Source organism: Haliotis cracherodii, unplaced genomic scaffold (assembly GCF_022045235.1).
Source record: "Haliotis cracherodii isolate W230 unplaced genomic scaffold, xgHalCrac1.p SCAF_2, whole genome shotgun sequence".
NCBI lineage: Eukaryota > Metazoa > Mollusca > Gastropoda > Lepetellida > Haliotidae > Haliotis > Haliotis cracherodii.
The window spans coordinates 71,989,559-72,014,402 of record NW_027266275.1 but is presented as its reverse complement, the minus strand read 5'-3'; the positions used below and the strand labels follow the sequence as shown (position 1 = coordinate 72,014,402).

General features: G+C 47.2%; 1 protein-coding gene across 3 annotated transcripts in view; it reads right to left on the bottom strand.

Moving 5' to 3' along the window:
- The window catches only part of LOC139468468 (katanin-interacting protein-like), a 60,472-nt gene that overhangs the window by 23,029 nt on the left and 12,599 nt on the right, over positions 1 to 24,844 (bottom strand). For all 3 annotated transcript variants that reach the window (XM_071250437.1, XM_071250438.1, XM_071250439.1), the window contains 8 exons: positions 23,945 to 24,116; positions 23,150 to 23,293; positions 22,181 to 22,350; positions 21,627 to 21,799; positions 20,122 to 20,248; positions 18,484 to 18,690; positions 17,648 to 17,791; positions 15,813 to 16,170 (listed from right to left, as the gene is read on the bottom strand). In XM_071250437.1, the coding sequence (XP_071106538.1) occupies positions 15,813 to 16,170; positions 17,648 to 17,791; positions 18,484 to 18,690; positions 20,122 to 20,248; positions 21,627 to 21,799; positions 22,181 to 22,350; positions 23,150 to 23,293; positions 23,945 to 24,116 (1,495 nt within the window). The remainder of the gene's footprint in view (positions 1 to 15,812; positions 16,171 to 17,647; positions 17,792 to 18,483; positions 18,691 to 20,121; positions 20,249 to 21,626; positions 21,800 to 22,180; positions 22,351 to 23,149; positions 23,294 to 23,944; positions 24,117 to 24,844) is intronic.

Here is a 24,844-nt window from a genome sequence, read left to right as displayed (position 1 = left end):
GGATATTATCTGGATCTGAGGGATGGATGGATGAGGGTGGATGGGGGTGGATGGGGGTGGATGGGGGTGGATGAGGGTGGATGGGGGTGGATGAGGGTGGATGGGGGTGGATGAGGGTGGATGGGGGTGGATGAGGGTGGATGAGGGTGGATGGGGGTGGATGGGGGTGGTGGGGTAGGATCATGGAGAAAAGCATGGGTTCCTTGGAACCTACTCTGCCCTTAGAATCCCAACAGAGGACATAGGAACATATGTTACATGTTGAGTAACTGTCATTAATGCAAAGATGAATGCTACTCACACTATGTTTAGGTCAGTTAATGAAATTTGAATAGAAAACACAGTGGGTGAGACTGTAGCCAGAAGCTGTGTGAGACAGTGGGCAAGACTGTAGCTGACAGCTGTGTGAGACAGTAGGTGAGACTGTAGCTTGAAACTGTGAGCGACAGTTGGTGAGAATGTAGCTTGCAGCTGTGTGACAGTGGGTGAGTCTGTAGCTCACCCACTCTGTAGCTCACAGACCGGCTCCACTGTGACAGTCAGTGACCACTGTCAGAGATCACTGATGTGTTAACTCCACATGAATACTTCATGCCAACATGAGGACATCAAGTACATCGACAGCCACTACACTCACAAGCACTCTCCCTGACAAACTACTGATAAACATGACCTGGGTGTCGTTGTAAAAAAACAACCTTAGCTACGACTGTCGTCGGTCCATGTTAAAGTATGGGAATTACGATCATCTTAGCGCTAAGATCGCTTTGAGCAACGGCAGCCCCTGACCATGATGTTAACACAACATACTGTATACTTAATGATTATCAACCAGTAAAACAGTCGTAATGACCACAGTAACAATCTGTTTCCATGAGTGACAGAGACTGTATCCCCTGGTCATGCTATAACATGTATATATACAACTTACAGCAGAAGCCCCTTCAGCTCTGGCAGGACAATCCAGGACAAAATCCACAGATTACAAATGTGACGGACTGACATGCACACTTTGTCATGTCCACACAAAAAGTCTGATTGAAGGTATCGCTGGAGTCAGTCAGCCGTGATAAATGACTTTCTAACTAGACAGTGTTCAATAGACAGAGCTATCTCTGGCATAATGCCAGGCGACACTGATAGCATGGTGGCAGTGTGTACACTGGCGTGTGTGGTATTGGTGTGATGTGAACCTAGAGCTTCGGGTCAACCTGACCCTGGTGTATACAGTCTGCACCCTCGAGGAGGTACTGATCACCCTCGAGAAGCTACTGTACACCCTGATGCCACGTCAGATAACACCTAGTCTCACAACTTGTCTTGACAACAAATCACATTATGAAAGCTGACAAAGAAAAACTGTATGCATTGTAAATGATTCTTTCAATTTATTTTTATCCACATTCATTGCGGACGCATATTATTCTGAATATTGCTCCTTCAATCAACTGGTTAGATTTTGTTTTTATATAAAAAAATAGTCAAATATATTTTTAAGATATCAAATATATTCTTTGTGATACAAACATATTGGTTTGAACTCCATAACAGCCTCTAAAGCCTCTGAATGAATCTGTGTGATAGATCATGGTGTACTAGAAAATGAAAGGTCCAAAAGTCTGCTGTTTCTTGTTTCCACTGATAACCTGGAACTTCGGTTCCATCCATCATCTGTACAGGGTCAAGGTGAGCAACTCAACACATTTTCCTTTCACCTCATCAAGTTATCATCACTGGCTGATATCACAAGTGTTCGTAACAATCTCCCGATTCATATTATAATCATGTTTTAGTTTTGTAAACATGACTTGTATGTCAGTGATAACAAGATCAATAAAGAGAAAAAGGCTTCAATACTTCAAATTATACATAAAATATATCTCTGAAGTTAGGAAATTAAGGATCTTAAAGAAACATCCCAATTTGGAAAAAAGTGATGTTTTTCCTGAATTTTCCTGCTACAGGTAGTTTGCTTAATCCTTGATTTCTATAACAAGAGAACATTAATTTGTATTCTCTGTGCCCTACACAAAAAGTGAGTTTGGTTCAACACGTTATAACAGTGTAACAGTATTTCAGTTATATCCACCAGGTCACCATGATGTGGGAGGAAAGCCTGAAGTGAAGCAGGTCTTATGTTACCCATGAGCACCCACACTAAGGGAGGGACATGTTGACTTTGCTCAAACCTCCAGAGGTGTAGGTTATCTGTCCTTCATCTTATTGCGCTTGAGTGACACTTTGTAGGTCGTAAATTAATCATTAGAACTGGTTCATGGATTTTGTTCTAACAGAGATGACTTGGAGACTCCAATGTCACAGCCCTTCAGTCCTACCTCACACAAACCTACAAACTGGAAACCCAGAAACCTGAATCAACCCAATCTCCATCACGACACCATCACTCTGTATAAGACACTTATACCATGCATACTAGAGTTCATGGTGATGAAAGTCATAAAACAAAAAGGACTATAAATGACATGTCTAAAGTCCTCTTCTGTGTCCCGAACTTTCATGCTATATACTTATGCTGAGGGAGATTTGTACAAGTTTCATTTCTCAACCTTCATCAGCTGCATTATGAGCTGCTGAGCTTTTGGGAGGTATTTCAAATTTAATATTTCAAATTTAATATTTCAAGTCTTGATAGTTATTTATTTTGGGTGTCAAGGAGACTCACTGTCATTAATTGTAGGCATCCTAAGTTAAAAAATGAGAGTTTGAAGCTGGGATGTTGCCAAGTGTGGCATTCTACAACAAACAGAGAATGGGGGTCCCAGAGAAATGTCATAATTTGTATTTAAGAATGTTGGTTCAAATAAACAGCATTATTCCTCATTATCCTCAGTCTTTGATGAAGAGTCATTTGAAGACACCCTCAAACTGGCCCCGCATACTCTACCTGGCCCCACCAAATCTCATTCTCACATACTTGCCCTGACGGATACTTAGACAGCACACTATACCGATGGTGACCTCACATTGTGGATCAGTGGTTGGTAGTTAAACACTAACAGGGAACATACCCAATGACATGAAACCACAAGTGCAAGCGCCACAAGACTCAAGAATGCGACTGTGTATTGTATCCTTTACATAAGGACATTCATTTTACGTGGTTCAAATCATTCATTCAAAAACAACAATACAAACTGTCTGCACAGTGGATGCATGTTGTGTTTACTTTACATTTGTTTCCAATTTCTGTGGCTTGGATTTTGCATCTGGTAAATTCTTAGATTTTCAAAGCCATATACAACTATGAAAAGGCAGGGGTAAGGTACAATTCCTTATAAGGAAGCTCATGGTGACAGTCACTGAGTCGGACAACAGATGAAGGATGGTTATTGTAGGCTCACCTGCATCGCAGAACATCTTTACATGTGCCCTGTGCCAACAATGGACATACAAACACTTCTATGTTTGCATGAAGGTTCGACCTGGTCATCATCTGCTCTCCTGTGAGCTGTTGTTAATCTCTGAGACGTTTGACGTGACGTTTGTTGTTTAATGCCGCACTCAGCAATATTTCAGCTATATGACAGCGGTCTGTAAATAATCGAGTCGGGACCAGACAATCCAGTGATTGATATCATGAGCATTGATCCATGCAATTAGGATACGATGACATGCATCAACCAAGTCAGCGAGCCTGGCCACCCGATCCTGCTAGTCGCCTCTTACGACAAGCATAGTTGCCTTTTAGGGCAAGCATGGGTTGCTGAACACCTATTCTACCCCAGATCTTCACGGGTCTGTTAATCTCTGTGTAGATTTGACCCTAGTTATGTCCTGTCACCTCCGGTTTGTACTGACAGTTGAAGTAGAAATCAACTTAATCCTGTCTTCATTGATACAAATGTCAGAGACATCTGCCTTCATGGATCATAATATTTGGAAAAACTGGACCGTGGTTATTTGGTACCTGATTAAATGTAAATCTTGAAATTAACGCAAGCTGGAATTAAATGTGAAAATTTTTTGCAAACCTGTAGAGGTTATGAATTCTCTGATGAAATCCTCCTTGGGGCACTTATTGCATTTTCCTGGCTCAAGAAAATCTACATGACATAGTTGTAACCATTTTCCTTAATAAAAATTGTTACCACACAAAAAACTTTGTTTTTGTCTGATATACGTCCACCCTTATGGTGCCTCACCCTCCACGGCGCGTCACGCCAAGGGAAGCAACTCTCACCCAAATCACTTTCCATATGTCTAATGCTGACGGAATGTGGGGAGGCGGGTGGCCGTGCCCCAAGGAGGATTTCATCAGAGAATTCATAACCTCTACAGGTTTGTAAAATTCTCTTTCAGATTAAATCCTCCTTGGGGCACTTATTGCATCAAGATAGACTCCTAAAGATAATCTAGGAAGTGGCATCCGTCAGCAACAAGCGTGCATAAATACATCGTATTTTGATTATTTCAATGAATAAACAAGAGTTCAATAAATGGAACCAACCTTATCGTGAGGCACCACCGTCGAAAGGCGGGGGCTGGAGACAGGGCGTTATCGACCATACACCATGAAAAGAGCCATTCTTTGTGGCTTATCATATCGAGAACTCGAGACACACACACCCCCCACCCCCCACACTTTTTTTGAACAAGTGATATTGGGGCACAGATCACGAGAGCCTATAAACCCGCACAGAGCTAGGCCAGAGGGTCCCCGTAATCGAAGGAGTGCATGTGCAAATACGATGATTATCGAGTGGTAATGGCTGGTATTGTATCGACCGTAGAAGATAAAATCCGGACCGTTACTGAGCAGTGTTATAACCGGTCCGGGCGGTCTAAAATCTCGAAGGCTCAATCGGCTAGAGATGTAGAACTTTGCCCAGTTCGGAGAACTGACTGACCAAACCGAGCACGCTCGCTTGAGTGTTTGTCGAGTTGGTAATGTTTGATGAACGTGCTCGGCTGGCTCCAAATAGCCGCGGAGCAGATCTCCTCAATGGGCAGAGCCGCGGCATACGCTTGTGTCGTAGCCACTGCTCTAACCGAATGAGCCTTCAACTTGGTAGGGGGGTCCCTGCCTTGAAGTGTGTACGCCGTACATATAGTAGAGACTATCCACCTGGAGATTGTTTGTTTGCTCGCAGGTGAGCCAGCCTTCCTACCGCCATAACAGCAAAATAGTTGATTATCCTTACGGATACCCTTAGTTCTGCTGATATAGGACTTAAGGGTCCTGCGGACATCCAAGACATGAGCATGTCTTGTAGTGGTCCCCGACGAAGAAGGCTGTGAAAGAGCAGGTAGCTCAATAGGAGCCGTCACGTGGAAGGCGTGTGCGACCTTAGGACGGTAAGAGTCCGGCAGGCGAATACTGACCCTGTCCCGGTGAAAGACAGTTAGTTCGGGATCGGCTGATATTGCGTGAATGTCGCCTACCCGTCTGCCGGACGTTACCGCCACAAGGAACGCCGTCTTCCAGCTCAACAGCTGAAGAGAGAGAGACGACAGATCCCGAAAGGAAGGACCGGACAGCCAATCAAGAACGATTGACAATTCCCAAGGGGGACTGATCCGCCGGACAGGCGGTCGGATCCTGTCCACACCTGCTAAAAAACGCTGCACTAATGGGTGCGCACCCAAAAGTGCCCCGTCGACAGGGACGTGAAAGGCAGCGATAGCTGTAGAGTACCCCCGGACTGTCGATGCGGCCAGGCCGACATCTAGTCGCGACTGGAGGAACTCAAGTACGGCTACGAGATCTGCAGAAAAGGGATCTGCAATCCCTCTATCGACACACCAGCGCGCATAGCAGGCCCATCTATCCTCGTACTGAACGTTTGTCGAATCCCTCCGCGAAGCCAGTATTGTGTCTGCAACTCGTGCAGGAATACCGCTCTCCTGGAGGCGATTCCGGACAGTGGCCAAGCCACCCACTGAATCCTAGGATTCGGGTGGAGGGCCTCGTTCTGGGATAGGAGGTCCGGTCGTAAAGGTAATAGAACAGGAGGCTGAGCCAGAAACCTGAGTATGACTGGAAACCAACTCTGCGCCGACCAAAGGGGTGCCAGGAGCACAAGTAGTCGCGCAGGCTGAGTGGCTAGCTGAGACAGGACCTTGGAAATCAGAGGTACTGGGGGGAATGCCCACATAATTCTGTCCGTCCAATCTAGCTGGAAGGCGTCCGGTGCCACCGACCTCGGGTCGGGGACTCGGGAGCAGAACGTTGGTGTCTGGTGATTCACCCCAGACGCAAACAGATCCACCTGGAACGACCCGTATAACTGGGAGATAATCCCGAATATCCCCGGGTCGAGCCTCCACTCGTGAGGAGCGAGGATCCGGCGAGACAGAGCGTCCGCACGGACGTTGTCTACCCCCGGGAGATAAACAGGTAGCACCCTGATAACGTGTGAGTCGCACCATAGGAGGAACTGCCACGTCTCTTGGAGAAGCGACGGAGACACCGTTCCCCCCTGCTTCCGGATGTAAGTCATCGCCGTTTGGTTGTCCATCTCTAGACGCACCACTTGGCCACGAAGCAGATCCAGGAAGCGTTGGAACACCAACCTGACCGCTCTCAGTTCTAGCACATTGATATGCAGTTTGATCTCCTGCTGGGACCATAGTCCCGAGGCAGTGTGATCGTTCAGAACGCCTCCCCAGCCGGAGAGTGACGCGTCTGTTTGAACTGTGAGAGACGGCACGGGAGTGTCGAGGGGGAGCCCCCGGGACAGATTCCCGACCTCGGTCCACCACTGAAGGTGTGCATTGAGCCACTGCGGAGTCTCGAGAACAGTCTCGAGATCTTCCGAGTTCACCCAAAGTCGACGGAGCGCTTGTTGAATGGGTCTCATTCTCAAGCGCGCCCGCCAAACCACATCCACTGTCGCCGCCATGTTGCCCAGTAACTGGAGCCATGTACGAGCAGTGTGACTGGCGGACAGAAGGAACTGGGAAGTAACACTTCTGACCTTGGTAATGCGATCTTGTGACAGAGATACAATTCCGCTCACCGTGTTGAAATTCGCCCCTAGGAAGACTAGATTCTGAGTAGGGCTCAGATCTGACTTCTTGAGATTGACTATCCACCCTAGAGTGATCAGAATATCTATCACTTGTTGTGTAGCTATCTGACTCAGGGATTGCGATAGAGCTCTTAGTAACCAGTCGTCGAGGTACGGATGGCAGAACCGACCTTTTGACCTGGCCACTTGGGCGGGAATCAACATCAGCTTGGTGAACACCCTCGGGGCCGTAGCGATCCCGAATGGTAGAACCCTGAACTGATAACACCTCCCGTCGAAAGAAAACCTGAGGTATTTCTTGAACTCGGGGTGTATGGGTACGTGGAGATAGGCGTCTTTTAGGTCTATTGACGTTAGCCATTCTCCGGTCTCGACAGCTGAGATCACCGAGCGCAGTGTCTCCATCCTGAAGGACGGTACCTCTATAAGTTTGTTCAGCCTTCTCAGATTGAGAATAGGCCTGAACCCTCCGTCTTTTTTGGTGACTAGGAAATATGTCGAGTAGAAGCCCTCGCTTTCCTGTCCCACGGGAACCGGTTCGATCGCAGCCTTCATAAGAAGTGCGTCGACCTCGGCACGGAGGAATTCCGCCCTCTCTAGGGTAGCAGGCACCGGAGTGTGCTTTATCCCGGAGAAGGGGGGCGGATGGTGTTTCCACCGAGGCAAATGGCCATCCCTTAGAGTGGACAGGGTCCAGGGATTGGATGTTACTGTCTCCCATTCCTGCAGGAATAGAGCCAGTCGGCCGCCTACGGGGACATCCGGCTTGAGGCAGTGGACCCCGGCTGTCGGCAGTTCGATAACATGCGACCGTGGGTCCGCCCGGGGCACTTCGGGCGCTAATGGGAACCCGATGGGTTCCCGGCCCCGCGAAAAGGCTGCTGGCCTCGACCAGCTGCCCTGCCCCGGCCCCTGCCTCTCTTGCTCCTCCCGGCGCCCTTACCTGAAGGAAGCGGCTGCTTCCAAGCAGGTGCAGACTTCTGACCCGGCGCATCAGCGTAGGAGGAAGCAAGTGGAGAGGTCCGCTTACGCGGTTTAACGCATGGTACCTCCAACAAGGCCTTAGAATCCTTGATGGAGGCATACAACTGTGCGGCCTCTCGGACCACCTGCTGAGCCCCAGGGAAGAGGGTGGCACCCATCTTATATGGCAAAGCAAGTAGATCCTGGCGTGTGGAAGCCGAGTATTTGGATACCGACATCCACAGCCTGCGCATGCCCATGACTGCGCACATCATCTGCGAGGCACAGCTACGAATAGCGTCCCTGGCAAGATGACTATGTACCTCCGTCAGTTGCGCGGCCAACTCCGAAGAGTCGGCCGGCCCCTCTCCCGCTAACTCCCTCTGTACACCCGGAAAGGGTGGCAACCGCCGGCCCTGCTTGACCTTAGCCAAGTTGGGGGTCGAAGACCCCCCCAGGGTAACGGAGGTCCAGACGCATTCGTCCACCACCGGTACCTCAAAATCACCATCCTCTGCTAACGGGTACCGCTTAATAACTTCGGGCAGGTCGAACTTCCTGCGGGCACCCGACAACAGAGGATTGATAACTTCATGCACCAATGAGGACAGAATACGGAGCCGCACCTGGGGCGCCTTGCTCGGAGCAAAAGCGTCCCCCGGAAGGCGGAACTCAGTCGGATCCGACTGGGGCATAGGCGCAGCCACCTGAGGCAGTACCTGGACAATCTTGTCCCGTACATGCCTCAACGAGGAAACGAAGGAAAATGTTCCCGAGGTCTCCGAGTCGTCTCCCCCCTCCTCCATCCACTCCTCCTCTCTCGATTCCGAGCCGAAATTAATCGACTCTTCCCCGAGAGAAGAGGCAGACGAAGTCGGAAGGGGACGCCCGAAGGCCTGGGCCTTCGCATCCCCGGGCTGCACCCGGCCCGAATTCGAGTCCCGGTCCCGAGGTGCCGGGGGTTCAAGGGAACCCACCTGGCTCTGGGCTAGCAATCCGCTAGAGGAAGCCTCGGCCTCGGAAGAGGCGTCTGGCTCCGCTAGGGAGAACTGTGCGTCGGTAGTGAACGGGCCAGTGCCCGCCACCCCTCCGCTGGGGAGCGACCTCGAGCCGGCGCCGAAGCCCGGTCTGAGATCGTCCCCGAGACCAAGTGGCCTGCCTCGGCCGACGCCGGGCATATCACAAGGTCTCGAAGCCGCGTCCGGCGCCGACAACGGGGAAGGCTCGGTCCGCATCTCCTCTCGGAGCTGAGACTTTACCTCCTCCATCATCGACGCCATCTGCGACCTCAACAAGGCAGAGATGTCTGCCAAAGACGGTGCAGGAGAGGGTGCAGTGATTGTGACGGGGACCCTAGAGCCTTCTCCCCCGGCCCCCGGGGAGGGAGCGGAGGAGACAGTCTCAGCTGCTTTTTTTCCCCTTCTTACTTTTTTAGATGGGGGGGGGGCGGTCTTTGCCGATCTAATGTCCACCCCCGCCTTCAATAGACCCTTAAAGTGTAAGAGGTCCACCTTCCTCTTTTTTTGCGCCCGTGGTGTAAATGCAACACAGATCGGGCATGACCCATCGTCATGCCCGTCTTCGGCCAAACACTTTATGCAAGTATCATGCCGGTCTTGGGGGGGAATCGAGGCCGAGCACCCCGTACACAGTTTGAAGGTCTGTAAAAAAGACCGTAATTTTTGAGTTTGGCGGGAAGGGTAATAAAGTGTATCAGTGCGATTGAAAGATCGGAAAGATACGTGCATAAATTGTGCAACTAGAAGCAAAGGCGTAATTTAGAATGCGATTGGTAACGCGATACTAATAGCCAATGTCGTAGTATAATTATAACACCAAAGTGGGCGTGTTACGCGTGAAGGTGTAAAAAACCCGTAAAAAAGGTAAGTGTAATTTAAAAATAAATAACACACCACCTTGGGTTTATTAAAGGAAAAGATTGTAGGCTAAAGCCCGATGATATAACATTAAAAAACCCAAGCCGTTTTTGATGGCCCTGGTGTTACATGTATCATACGTGGCACTACAAAATGGACGCTACTACGGCCTTTGTTTTCAAAGGTATCGTACACGTGTCACATAATTACAACTTTATAACTTCACAATGCGATGTATTACGCCTTTGCATGAAAGAAATGTACCATACATACAGTTTGGTCTGCCATGGTTCTTGTACGAACGATTATCTTGTACTTTGTTTTGTCTTGAAAAAAACAGCACGTCTGTCTTAGTCAGATGACATAAGGAAAGTGATTTGGGTGAGAGTTGCTTCCCTTGGCGTGACGCGCCGTGGAGGGTGAGGCACCATAAGGGTGGACGTATATCAGACAAAAACAAAGTTTTTTGTGTGGTAACAATTTTTATTAAGGAAAATGGTTACAACTATGTCATGTAGATTTTCTTGAGCCAGGAAAATGCAATAAGTGCCCCAAGGAGGATTTAATCTGAAAGAGAATTGAGTGGTCTTTGCTCGCATTAATTAACTTCGCATTTATGTCTCAAAAACGACTATCAACAATAAGATGGCCTCACTGCACACTTTGGATAGTGGAAATACCAACTTGAATATAAACACAAACACGGTTAAAGGAAGAGAATTTTAAGGATGTCAACTTCTTTATTATGAGGAACACAAAGTTTCGGAGAATGTACTTACTCTTTCGTCATTGTCTATTGCTAATCACCTATCAGCCCCAATCATCTGTTGGCTCCCATTGTCTATTGCTAATCACCTATCAGCCCCAATCATCTGTTGGCTCCCATTGTCTATTGCTAATCACCTATCAGCCCCAATCATCTGTTGGCTCCCATTGTCTATTGCTAATCACCTATCAGCCCCAATCATCTGTTGGCTCCCATTGTCTTTTGCTAATCACCTATCAGCCCCAATCATCTGTTGGCTCCCATTGTCTATTGCTAATCACCTATCAGCCCCAATCATCTGTTGGCTCCCATTGTCTATTGCTAATCACCTATCAGCCCCAATCATCTGTTGGCTCCCATTGTCTATTGCTAATCACCTATCAGCCCTAATCATCTGTTGGCTCCCATTGTCTATTGCTAATCACCTATCAGCCCCAATCATCTGTTGGCTCCCATTGTCTATTGCTAATCACCTATCAGCCCCAATCATCTGTTGGCTCCCATTGTCCATTGCTAATCACCTATCAGCGCCAATCATCTGTTGGCTTCCGTTGTCAGTCTCTACCCTTTGTCATTTTCCACCTTTTGTTATCTTATTAATTTTGTTGTCCTTACATGTACATATATTTGCTCTCTACCTCATGGCATTCATTCACCTGATGAAGGAGTAAGCACAACTCTGAAACGTTGTGTTCCTCATAATAAAGAAGTTGACATTCATAAATTCTCTTCCTCATGATAAAGAAGTTGACATCCATAAATTCTCTTCCTTATGTGTATCACTTCTAAATGCCGGTTTATTGAGCAGCAGATGTAACAAGTATATAACCATGTCATTCAAACAATAGGAATTACACAATGGGCATCTGGTGAGTTATCACTGCTGGGGTCAAGAGTTCTACCCACTCATGTCAAGCTTGTTGACACCTTCTCCTCATACCAATCTGTGAACTGTTGTTGGTTCAATTATTTTATTGCCTTTGAACTTAATGCCAGTCAACATAGTAGACAGATAAACTGTGTGTTGTTTTTAGGAAAACACAGTTTATTGTTTTTAGGGAAGTTCTCAACTAAGCGTTAAAAAGCGGTGCTATTTGCTGTTTGATTGGATTAAGGTAACCTTGGATATGTATCATTCCACTGGGAATGAGGTGGGTGGGGGGATACGCATTGATATTGAGTTGCATATTTGGCTAGGGATCAGCAGTCGTATTAATTTAGAAACGCATTAATTTCCAGGTTTATAGTATTTGAATGTATTTCCCTAGCTATTGATAGTTGCTGTGACCTAAGTTTATTCAAAATGCTTTGTCTTGTAACCATGGAAATCAGATGATGCAATACATCTCCGTTTGTGTACTTTATCCTGTAGTCTACAATGGATTTGCAAAGCTTTGATTAATATTGGTTATTGAGAGGTTTCATATCATAATAACAACCTCTGGTTGAAATAGCTGGTTTGATGGGCAAATCAAATATAAGAAAAGTACTTCTTTCGCAGTCATTTTGAAATCATGACATGTTCACTTATAGGTTACAAGATGAAGAGTTGCAGTCACTAAAATCTTCGTAATAGTTGTGACAATACATTGTGGCCTGGAAACATGAAAACACGGCTACATATGTTTTCTTGAGATAACTCAAAACATTTGCCAAAACATGATCAGACAGTCTAATGGACGTCAAATAGTGAGGCTAAATAATGATGACTCCCGAAATACAATACGATCTTGGCAATGTTCGACAAGTCCATTTTATGAATAGGGGGGTTTGGTTTGTCCTGAATATTTTCCCAATTCTCATGGCCATTATCTGCACTATTCCTCCCATTACAGATTATCATGTATCAACCACTTTTGGATGCGATTTTTCGGCCATTGTGTTTATCTGTTCCCCCAGCTACATGATTTGTTTGTTTGTTTTTTGTTTAAGGCCGCACTCAGCAATATTCCAGCTATATGACGGCGGTCTGTAAATAATCAAGTCTGGACCAGACAATCCAGTTATTGACGTCATGAGCAACATGCATCAACCAAGTCAGTGAGCCTGACCACCTGATCCTGTTAGTCGCCTTTTACGGCAAGCATGGGTTGCTGAAGACATATTCTACCCCGGACCTTCACGGGCCCCCAGCTACATAAAAGGGGAATAACTCACTACCCCCTGAAAAATAGCGCTGTCGAAATTACCATGTCATCAAATTAAGAACATATGTTTGAATCTCAAGAAATGACATCAAGATAGAACAATGTTTTATCGTGAAATAAACAATGCCTCATTCTTCATTGTTCTTTGTGATTTATCGCATAGCTATCTTATCTAGTGGAACTAATGTCATAAAAGTAATGGTGCAACTCAAGAAAAAGGAGAAAAAAGGTCTAGGGAACTACTGATTGTAGTCCATGTAGTTTTCATGTCACAGGGGCCACCCATACAAAGATGTGCCCCATCCATACAGCGGCCACCCATACATAGATGTGCCCCATCCATACAGCAGCCACGCATACATAGATGTGCCCCATCCATACAGCAGCCACCCATACATAGATGTGCCCCATCCATACAGCAGCCATGCATACATAGATGTGCCCCATCCATACAGCAGCCACCCATACATAGATGTGCCCCATCCATACAGCAGCCACCCATACATAGATGTGCCCCATCCATACAGCAGCCACCCATACATAGATGTGCCACATCCATACAGCAGCCACGCATACATAGATGTGCCCCATCCATACAGCAGCCACGCATACATAGATGTGCCCCATCCGTACAGCGGCCACCCATACATAGATGTGCCACATCCATACAACAGCCACGCATACATAGATGTGCCCCATCCATACAGCAGCCACTCATACATAGATGTGCCCCATCCATACAGCGGTCACCCATACATAGATGTGCCCCATCCATACAGCGGCCACGCATACATAGATGTGCCCCACCCATACAGCAGCCACTCATACATAGATGTGCCCCATCCATACAGCAGCCACGCATACATAGATGTGCCCCATCCATACAGCAGCCACTCATACATAGATGTGCCCCATCCATACAGCAGCCATGCATACATAGATGTGCCCCATCCATACAGCGGCCACGCATACATAGATGTGCCCCATCCATACAGCAGCCACGCATACATAGATGTGCCCAAACCATACAGCAGCCATGCATACATAGATGTGCCCCATCCATACAGCGGCCACCCATACATAGATGTGCCACATCCATACATCAGCCACTCACACAAAGATGTGCTCCATCCATACAGCAGCCACTCATATATAGATGTGCCCCATCCATACAGCAGCCATGCATACATAGATGTGCCCCATCCATACAGCAGCCACGCATACATAGATGTGCCCCATGCATACAGCAGCCACTCATACATAGATGTGCCCCATCCATACAGGTGCCAGATTTTCATAGATGTGCCCAATCCATACAGCGACCACCCATACAAAGATGTGCCCCATCCATACAGGGGCCACACATACATAGATGTGCCCCATCCATACACAGGTGCCAACCATACACAGATGTGCCCCATCCATACACAGGTGCCAACCATACACAGATGTGCCCCATCCATACACAGGGGCCACCAATACACAGGTGCCAACCATACACAGGGGCCACCAATACACAGGTGCCAACCATACACAGGGGCCACCAATACACAGGTGCCAACCATACACAGGGGCCACCAATACACAGGTGCCAACCATACACAGGTGCCACCCATACACAGGCCCCATCCATACACAGGGGCCACCCATACACAGGCCCCATCCATACACAGGGGCCACCCATACACAGGCCCCATCCATACACAGGGGCCACCCATACCCAGGTGCCAACCATACACAGGTGCCAACCATACACAGATGTGCCCCATCCATACATAGATGTGCCCCATCCATACACAGGTGCCACCCATACACAGGTGCCAACCATACACAGATGTGCCCCATCCATACACAAGTGCCAACTATACACAGATGTGCCCCATCCATACACAGGTGCCACCCATACACAGGCCCCATCCATACACAGGGGCCACCCATACCCAGGTCCCAACCATACACAGGTGCCAACCATACATAGATGTGCCCCATCCATACACAGGTGCCACCCATACATAGATGTGCCCCATCCATACACAGGTGCCACCCATACACAGGTGCCAACCATACACAGATGTGCCCCATCCATACACAGGTGCCACCCATACATAGATGTGCCCCATCCATACACAGGTGCCACCCATACACAGGTGCCAACCATACACAGATGTGCCCCATCCATACACAGGTGCCACGCATACATAGATGTGCCCCATCCATACACAGGTGCCATGCATACACAGATGTGCCAACCATACACAGGTGCCACGCATACATAGATGTGCCCCATCCATACACAGGTGCCATGCATACACAGATGTGCCAACCATACACAGATGTGCCCCATCCATACACAGGTGCCACCCATACACAGGCCCCATCCATACACAGGGGCCACCCATACACAGGTGCCAACCATACACAGATGTGCCCCATCCATACACAGGGGCCACCAATACACAGGTGCCAACCATACACAGATGTGCCCCATCCATACATAGATGTGCCCCATCCATACACAGGTGCCACCCATACACAGGTGCCACCCATACATAGATGTGCCCCATCCATACACAGGTGCCACGCATACATAGGTGCCACCCATACATAGATGTGCCCCATCCATACACAGGTGCCACCCATACATAGATGTGCCCCATTCATACACAAGTGCCATGCATACATAGATGTGCCCCATCCATACAGGGGCCCCCCATACACTGGGGCTACCATACACAGGGGCCACCCATGAACAAGCATCATGATAATGTTCTTCGACTAACACACTGAACACACCAGCATCATTAAAGCTCTTTGTAACTTGAGACTTACACAGCCTCACTGGTGGTTGGTGGATCTTGTTATTGCAGTAGGAGTGGTCTAGATGTGGTAGTGGGTCTTGTGGTTGTGGCAAGTGACATTGGCATGAACTATTTACTTTATGCACAGATGTGGGTTTCATGGAACTCAAGTATTTGGCTGTTTTCTAAGATAAATTGAGAACTAATGACAGTATCTTGATATTGTGCATTGTCTCAAGTCTACACAAGTGTCTCAAGCTGTAACTCACCCTCCTCAGTTTCTGGGCTTGACTCTGATCTGTCCGACCCCACCGACGGCCGCCGCAGATCCCCACTGCTGTGATGTAAAGTCCGGGTCTCACTGCGTACATGCCTCGACTCATGTCGACCTGACGGGGGCCTTGGTGAAGGGGAGGAGTGCGTTCCTGAGGGTTTATTATGCCCATTAACAGACTTATCTCCCTTGGAGGAATGTTTCCTGACAGAGTTGTCTGTCCCTGAGTTACTGAGGTCAACGACCTTGCTGTAGTCAAAGGCTTGGTTACCACAGCCCTTTTCAATGTCCCCATCAAACACTAGCTCTCCCCCCACGAAGATCCGGGTATGTCGAGCACCAATATTCAAATCCTGGAAGGAACAAATACAATAATTAATCTTAAAGTGTCAAGGAAATAAACTGCTTTATCATGAGATCTGATTGGTCCATGTGATCTTGATAAAATACTATGCTTTATTGACCTTCATATTCCAGTTGAGGTAATTTTGTAATAGAAACTGACAGTTGTCTTTTGTTTGTTTGTTGTTTAACAGCCTGTAAATAAAGTCTGAACCCAACCAACCAGATATTGTTACTGTAACATTTCACATTGTGGTACAATGACACACTTCAAGTCCCTGAGCCTGACCGCCTGATCCATTAAATCGCCTCTTACTTTGCTTGCAACAAGCATTGGTTACTGGGGAAAACTTCTAAATAGGATTCTCCACAAAGTGACAAGGGGTGTTAAGATATTTATTTTTAAAGTTCCACAGCTTGATGGCCGAGATAGAGAGGCTTGTAGGGGAGTGGTGGGACTTACATTAAGACTTTGTTGTAGTTCCACAGCTTGATGGCCGAGATAGAGAGGCTTGTAGGGGAGTGGAGGGACTTACATTAAGACTTTGTTGTAGTTCCACGGCTTGATGGCTGAGATAGAGAGGCTTGTAGGGGAGTGAAGGGACTTACATTAAGACTTTGTTGTAGTTCCACAGCTTGATGGCTGAGATAGAGAGGCTTGTAGGGGAGTGAAGGGACTTACATTAAGACTTTGTTGTAGTTCCACAGCTTGATGGCTGAGATAGAGAGGCTTGTAGGGGAGTGGAGGGACTTACATTAAGACTTTGTTGTAGTTCCACGGCTTGATGGCTGAGATAGAGAGGCTTGTAGGGGAGAGGAGGGAATTACATTAAGACTTTGTTGTAGTTCCACGGCTTGATGGCTGAGATAGAGAGGCTTGTAGGGGAGTGGAGGGACTTACATTAAGACTTTGTTGTAGTTCCACGGCTTGATGGCCGAGATAGAGAGGCTTGTAGGGGAGTGGAGGGACTTACATTAAGACTTTGTTGTAGTTCCACGGCTTGATGGCTGAGATAGAGAGGCTTGTAGGGGAGTGGAGGGACTTACATTAAGACTTTGTTGTAGTTCCACGGCTTGATGGCTGAGATAGAGAGGCTTGTAGGGGAGTGGAGGGACTTACATTAAGACTTTGTTGTAATTCCATGGCTTGATGGCTGAGATAGAGAGGCTTGTAGGGGAGTGGAGGGACTTACATTAAGACTCTTGTTGTAGTTCCACGGCTTGATGGCTGAGATAGAGAGGCTTGTAGGGGAGTGGAGGGACTTACATTAAGACTCTTGTTGTAGTTCCACGGCTTGATGGCCGAGATAGAGAGGCTTGTAGGGGAGTGGAGGGACTTACATTAAGACTCTTGTTGAAGTTCCACAGCTTGATGGCCGAGATAGAGAGGCTTGTAGGGGAGTGGAGGGACTTACATTAAGACTTTGTTGTATCTCCACGGCTTGATGGCCGAGATAGAGAGGCTTGTAGGGGAGTGGAGGGACTTACATTAAGACTCTTGTTGAAGTTCCACAGCTTTATGGCAGAGAGACAGAAAGGCTTGTTGGGTAAGGGGTTGTGAAGAGTGATGACGAATTCCACAGACAGCCCGTCCTCATATTCACAGCTCCACATGTACCTCTCCTTCGTTGTCTGGGAAACAGATAATATACAACCTAGATAGAGCCTCATACATATCAGTGTGAGAGCGTTTGGGTTTAACTCTGCTTTGAACAGTATCTCATTTAGATCACAGCATGTAGGTTGATGTGGATGGCAGCCTGAAGAGAAGTAAGTGTCAAGACATTTACCACTTTGACATGGTGCATGGTGCTGGCAAAGTCATGATGAATCAGATTTGAGTGAGTGAGTAGGGTTTTACGCCTCTTTCAGCAATATTCCAGCAATATCACGGTGGGGGACATCAGAAATGGGCTTTACACATTGTACGCATGTCGGGAATCGAACCCATGTCTTCGGTGTGACGAGTGAACACTTTAACCACTAGGCTACCCAACCGCCCCTCAATTCGGATTTGAATCCATGATGAAAGGTTTCTAGCATATCTTAGACACACAACTCTGCATAGCTAACTGTGGCTCTGTAGATGACTGGACCACCTGTGCCCTTCCAATTTTCTAAATCAACACAGAGCAACTCTCACTACATGATGACCTAATGTTGACACCACAAAAAGGACAGAGTGATAGAATCTGACACTTCTAGCTGGGGTATGAAAAACTCAGTCTAACACACTTGTTCTACTACTGTTGTTTCATCACTTCATGAGCTCTGTCTCTATGGTGACGACACTTTGAATGGTTGTAAATATGTAGTAGTGGTACCTTGGGTTTTCCATTAAACAGCACATCGAGCGAGGTCCGGCAGCCAGTAGCCCCATGTACACTGACATCAGACATGCGGACTGGAATGAGCTGCTTGTCCGAGTTGAAGAACTGTATTTCTGTGAGTCCCACCCGATCTGGGTGTCCCCAGTTAGATAGGATCTCCATGTTCACCTCCAACACTTCAAGATGGCCGCCAGAGGACTTCTGAAACAGTAGACAATTTTAGTTTTAGACGACATAAACGCAGCTTTTGCTCCATTAGTATATCACCTACCACAGGAAGGGTATCAGTGTAGATCATCTGCCACAGGAAGGGCATCTGTGTATATCACCTACCACAGCAAGGGCATCTGTGTATATCACCTATCACAGGAAAGGTATCTGTGTATATCACCTACCACAGGAAGGGCATCTGTGTATATCACCTACCACAGGAAGGGTATCAGTGTATATCACCTACCACAGGAAGGGCATCTGTGTATATCACCTACCACAGTAAGGGTATCAGGGTATATCACCTACCACAGTAAGGGTATCAAGGTATATGACCTACCACAGTAAGTGTATCAGGGTATATCACCTATCAGAGTAAGGGTATCAGGGTATATCACCTACCACAGGAAGGGCATCTGTGTATATCACCTACCACAGTAAGGGTATCAGGGTATATCACCTACCACAGTAAGTGTATCAGGGTATATCACCTACCACAGTAAGGGTATCAAGGTATATGACCTACCACAGTAAGTGTATCAGGGTATATCACCTATCAGAGTAAGGGTATCAGGGTATATCACCTACCACAGGAAGGGCATCTGTGTATATCACCTACCACAGTAAGGGTATCAGGGTATATCACCTACCACAGTAAGTGTATCAGGGTATATCACCTACCACAGTAAGGGTATCAAGGTATATGACCTACCACAGTAAGTGTATCAGGGTATATCACCTATCAGAGTAAGGGTATCAGGGTATATCACCTACCACAGGAAGGGCATCTGTGTATATCACCTACCACAGTAAGGGTATCAGGGTATATCACCTACCACAGTAAGGGTATCAGGGTATATCACCTACCACAGTAAGGGTATCAAGGTATATGACCTACCACAGTAAGTGTATCAGGGTATATCACCTATCAGAGTAAGGGTATCAGGGTATATCACTTACCACAGGAAGGGCATCTGTGTATATCACCTACCACAGGAAGGGCATCTGTGTATATCACCTACCACAGGAAGGGTATCAGGGTATATCACCTACCACAGTAAGGGTATCAAGGTATATGACCTACCACAGTAAGTGTATCAGGGTATATCACTTACCACAGGAAGGGCATCTGTGTATATCACCTACCACAGGAAGGGCATCTGTGTATATCACCTACCACAGCAAGGGCATCTGTGTATATCACCTATCACAGGAAAGGTATCTGTGTATATCACCTACCACAGGAAGGGCATCTGTGTATATCACCTACCACAGGAAGGGCATCTGTGTATATTACCTACCACAGGAAGGGCATCTGTGTATATCACCTACCACAGGAAGGGCATCAGTGTATATCATATACTTTAGAACTCTGCGAAGTTAACACTGCCTGACACTCTGCAAAAAACTCCCATCACTCACCTGTTTGTTAGACGTGTGTGAGCGAGAGGAACTCAACTTTGCAGATTTACTGGGTGACGAGGGGGAATGCACAGATGAAGAGCCTTCATCCAACTTGCCCAGTATTTTTATGAGTCGTCTCTGCTGCCTGTGAAGAGCAAGGGCACATGGTCAGCACACCCACAGTTGATGGTAGGCAGAGAAGGTGCTGGAAGGGTGGGCAGGTGCCGGTGGTTGGGGGCAGGGAAGGTGCTGGAGGTTGGGGGCAGGGAAGGTGCTGGTGGTTGGGGGCAGGGAAGGTGCTGGAGGGGTGAGCAGAGAAATAGGTGGAGGGGTGGGGAGGGAAGGTGCTGGTGGTGGGGGCCAGGGAAGGTGCTGGATGGGTTGGCAAGGAAGGTGTATGAGGGGTGGGCAGAGAAATAGGTGGACGGGTGGGGAGGGAAGGTGCTGGTGCTGGAGGGGTAGGGAGGGAAGGTGCTGGTGCTGGAGGGGTGGGCAGAGAAATAGGTGGAGGGGTGGGGAGGGAAGGTGCTGGTTGTTTGGGGCCAGGGAAGGTGCTGGAGGGGTAGGGAGGGAAGGTGCTGGAGGGGTGGGCAACCCACCAAAATTTACACATTTGAAAATATTATAGGTGATCGGGTATACTAAAAGTACTATAACACCATGACTACTCATTTGGTAATGTGAATTGACAAATACAAAAAAGCACTCGTCATTTTCCAGAAGGCTGTATTTGACATCATGCAGCAGCAGAGTCTCCAGTACTTTCTTTTTTGAGTGAAATAACTACCACAAATTAATATCATTCTAAAATTGCATAAATAATAAGCCAAATTCCACTCATGAAGGCTCATGGCGCCACTTTATTATTACCCTGGTCAATGGACAAGTGCACACTCAATTTTCAGTCTCAGCTCCCTGGGGAGTATACAATCAAATCTGCCTGTGAGGTGCTAGAAGTTGAACAACAGTCACATTAACTACTATCCTCCTTTGTACCAATTCACTCTCACTTGCTAAGGAGACACCACATGTGATATATGTGCCTCAGTGTGGGACAAGAACCAAAGCCCTAGAAACTCTCAGGATGCAAGCTGCCGAACAGTCACCAACCCAACTTTCCTCTGTGATCTGCTGGCTTAGCTTTACCTGATGCGTGACCTGCATGGTGTACACAGGACCACGTGCCCCCATATGTATGAGTAAGTGAGCGAGTATGGTTTTACGCCCCTTTTAGAAATAGTTCAGCAATATCATGGCGGGGTACTAGGCTAACCCACTGTAGGGAAGACACAAGTGTTTACCTGTAGATCTGTGACCTGTGAAGATCCGGGATAGAATATGTCTTCAGCAACCCATGCTTGCCGTAAAAGGCGACTATACTTGTCGTAAGAAGCAACTAACGGGATTTGGTGGTCAGGCTTGCTGACTTGGTTGATGCATGGCATCGTGTCCCAATTGATGCTTGAATATTGCTACCAAACAACAAACAACAACAACAACCTATACTTTACTGGGTTACTTACTTTGGTGGCATGACCATGACCTTGGTGACTATTTCTGACACTCGCTCGTCAGTGAGGGCCTGAGGGTCTGCTGACCCAGCGGTGTGGGTTTTGGTGGGTGACAACTTCTCCGCTGACCCGTGAGATGACAGTCGGGATTTGGAGCGCTGAGGGTCACCGGAACTAGGCCGCAGCTGCAATGAAAGCACAGGCAGAGACTCAGATACATTCATAGCATGGCAAACACTTCACTTGTAGTTCTTAATCATGACATGTCATCTTTATGTTGAAAGAATGCTGAAAGTGTTACCCTGGTCAATCAGACCAAAATCAGATCATTGGTAAGGGAGGCAACTCTACTAAGCAAGTTGCAGCAACTCAGACAACTGAAACACTTGTGCCCAATTGGCGAGAGGAATCTGCTTGATCTAAGGACTTCCTTGATGAAACACACAGCTGGTATGTTACTAACAAGCGAATCCTGGCCCGGCTAAGGAAGCCAACTCTGCATATCAGCTGAGCCTGTAAAAGACTAAGGGAAAATGCTTACTCCAAGGATTTATCAGAAGACTCACCTCTGGCCGAGGACTTTTACTGATATCTTTGTTGAAGCGGGCAGCTCTCGAGTTCTCCTCCTGCAGGGCTCGCAACACGGCCGAGGCTTCCTCCCGCGAGTCCAGATGGTGGTCATCACTCTTCCTGTTGGCCGACAGAGGCTGTAGTGACTTCTTCTTGGATGGTGGCACTGTCGGGAGATGTTATTCATCAGTGTAGTCATACAGAATCGTAACACACTGTCACTGTCGAACATTGATTTGTAGATACATGTGATACAAACTCTTTTTTAAGAAAACCATAAATGTGACTGGAATGTCTCAAGCATGAACAGGGTCTTATAGGGATGGTGGCATGTCTCACAGCATAAATAGGGTCTAAGGCAGCTTGTAGCATGTCTCACGGCATAAACAGGGTCTAAGGGAGCTGGTAGCATGTCTCACAGCATAAACAGGGTCTAAGGGAGCTTGTAGCATGTCTCACGGCATAAACAGGGTCTAAGGGAGCTGGTAGCATGTCTCACGGCATAAACAGGGTCTAAGGGAGCTTGTAGCATGTCTCACGGCATAAACAGGGTCTAAGGGAGCTGGTAGCATGTCTCATGGCATAAACAGGGTCTAAGGGTGCTGATAGCATGTCTCACAGCATAAACAGGGTCTAAGGGAGCTTGTAGCATGTCTCACGGCATAAACAGGGTCTAAGGGAGCTGGTAGCATGTCTCACGGCATAAACAGGGTCTAAGGGAGCTTAAACAGGGTCTAAGGGAGCTGGTAGCATGTCTCACGGCATAAACAGGGTCTAAGGGAGCTGGTAGCATGTCACACAGAATAAACAGGGTCTAAGGGAGCTGGTAGCATGTCTCACAGCATACACAGGGTCTAAGGGAACTGGTAGCATGTCTCACAGCATAAACAGGGTCTTGGCACATTGAGTGATGGGATCCAACTGTTGAACACTGTAAGACAACATACACCATGTTCTACACTTACCTGACCGAAGCTGCAAATCCCTGGGGGTTGAAGATGGGGTGCCTTTGGGGCTCGGGAGAGGGCGTGACTTTTGCCGAGCAGTGAGGGAGGTGTCAGTATCTGTATTTTTCTTTCGTGCAGCAGACAAATTTCTTTCAAGTTTTCCTGGAACACAAGTTACATGTGTCGATTTGACCTTATTTTACTTCGAACTTGAACAGCAACCCTTGCTACAGACATTTACTCTGAGGGGGTGACTTGCCTGTTTCTATACTAATCCAGCAGAATCTCAAGACACCACATATTGGTTGGACACTTTGTACCAATGTGGGGACTGAACCAGGGTGGTTGACATGATGAGCAAGTGCTTTAACCACTGGGCTACAGATTCTCCGCCTAATAGTTCAAATCGTACAAATGTATATGGGGTTTTGTCTGTTTATTTGTTGTTTAACGCCGCACTCAGCAATATTCCAGCTTTATGACGGCTGTCTGTAAATAATAAAGTCTGGATCAGACAATCCATTGATTGACATCATGAGCATCAATCCACTCAATTGGGATACGATGACACGCATCAACCAAGTCAGCGAGCCTGACCACCCGATCCTGTTAGTCGCCTGTTACGACAAGCATAATCGCCTTTTATGGCAAGCATATGAGATATTGACCTACTCTGCTTGTTACTATAACTATGGATAGGGACAGTTATTTATCATAATCACTGTATGGGAAACACCACCAAACATTGCACAAGGGGCTGATATACTCTCTCATTTCCATGTTCCAAATGGCCACACAAAACTGCCTGTCTACCTTTACTTGGCAGTGCAGCAAATTCCAGTACGATTGTCTCATTAGGTTTCATGATATTGTTGATGGGGCTGGTCGGGCTGTCTGGGCCAGTGCTGCCCCCTGGCGACAAGTCCTCCTCAATCTCCTCGTCTTCTTCATCGATGGTGGATGCATGGTCCATGTCCTCCTCCTCCTACAAGACAAGAGACTCTATAGACATGTTGTAACTAACCAATCAGCTTGCAGATGTCCATATGGGTAAAACTCAATAGCTCAACAACGATAAGTCAAACACCAGCATAATGATGAACCAGTCACATGCTAAGGAAACATTTACTTTTGACTTTTATAACAAATGGATGGCATAAATCTAAAACATGAACAAAATATTCGACATCCTTAGCAGCAAGTTATTAATTAATTCAAATTCTTTCAATTCAATTTTTGAGAAAAAATAAGAAACCTATTCCGGTAATATGGCGTACTGACGAACATTTCTGCACATTGAAAATACAGTTTGTTTTGGCCATAATCGAGAGCGTGATGAACACAGGCAACTGGGCGATGATGCAATATAGCATTAAGTCCTTCTTCCAACCGATGTCAAGCACCACAACCATGAACAGGCCACCGGAGGAACCTATCACAATCAAGGCATGGTAGGTAATTTCCCTTCCCAGTCTTGTTCGGACAGTGCTGCAATAAGCTATAAGCTGTGTGTGTACGAACATGACACCAAGTATCCATGGCAACAAACACAAACAAACCTGATCCCCAAATGTTCTCCCGTGCAGGACGTACGTGTGGCTTTGGTATATTTACAAAGTGAATGTTGTTATTTGCCACAGCAACATTCCAGCTATTTCATTATCACAGCTTCATGGAAATAATTACTTCAGGCCAGGCAAAACCTGTTGCTGA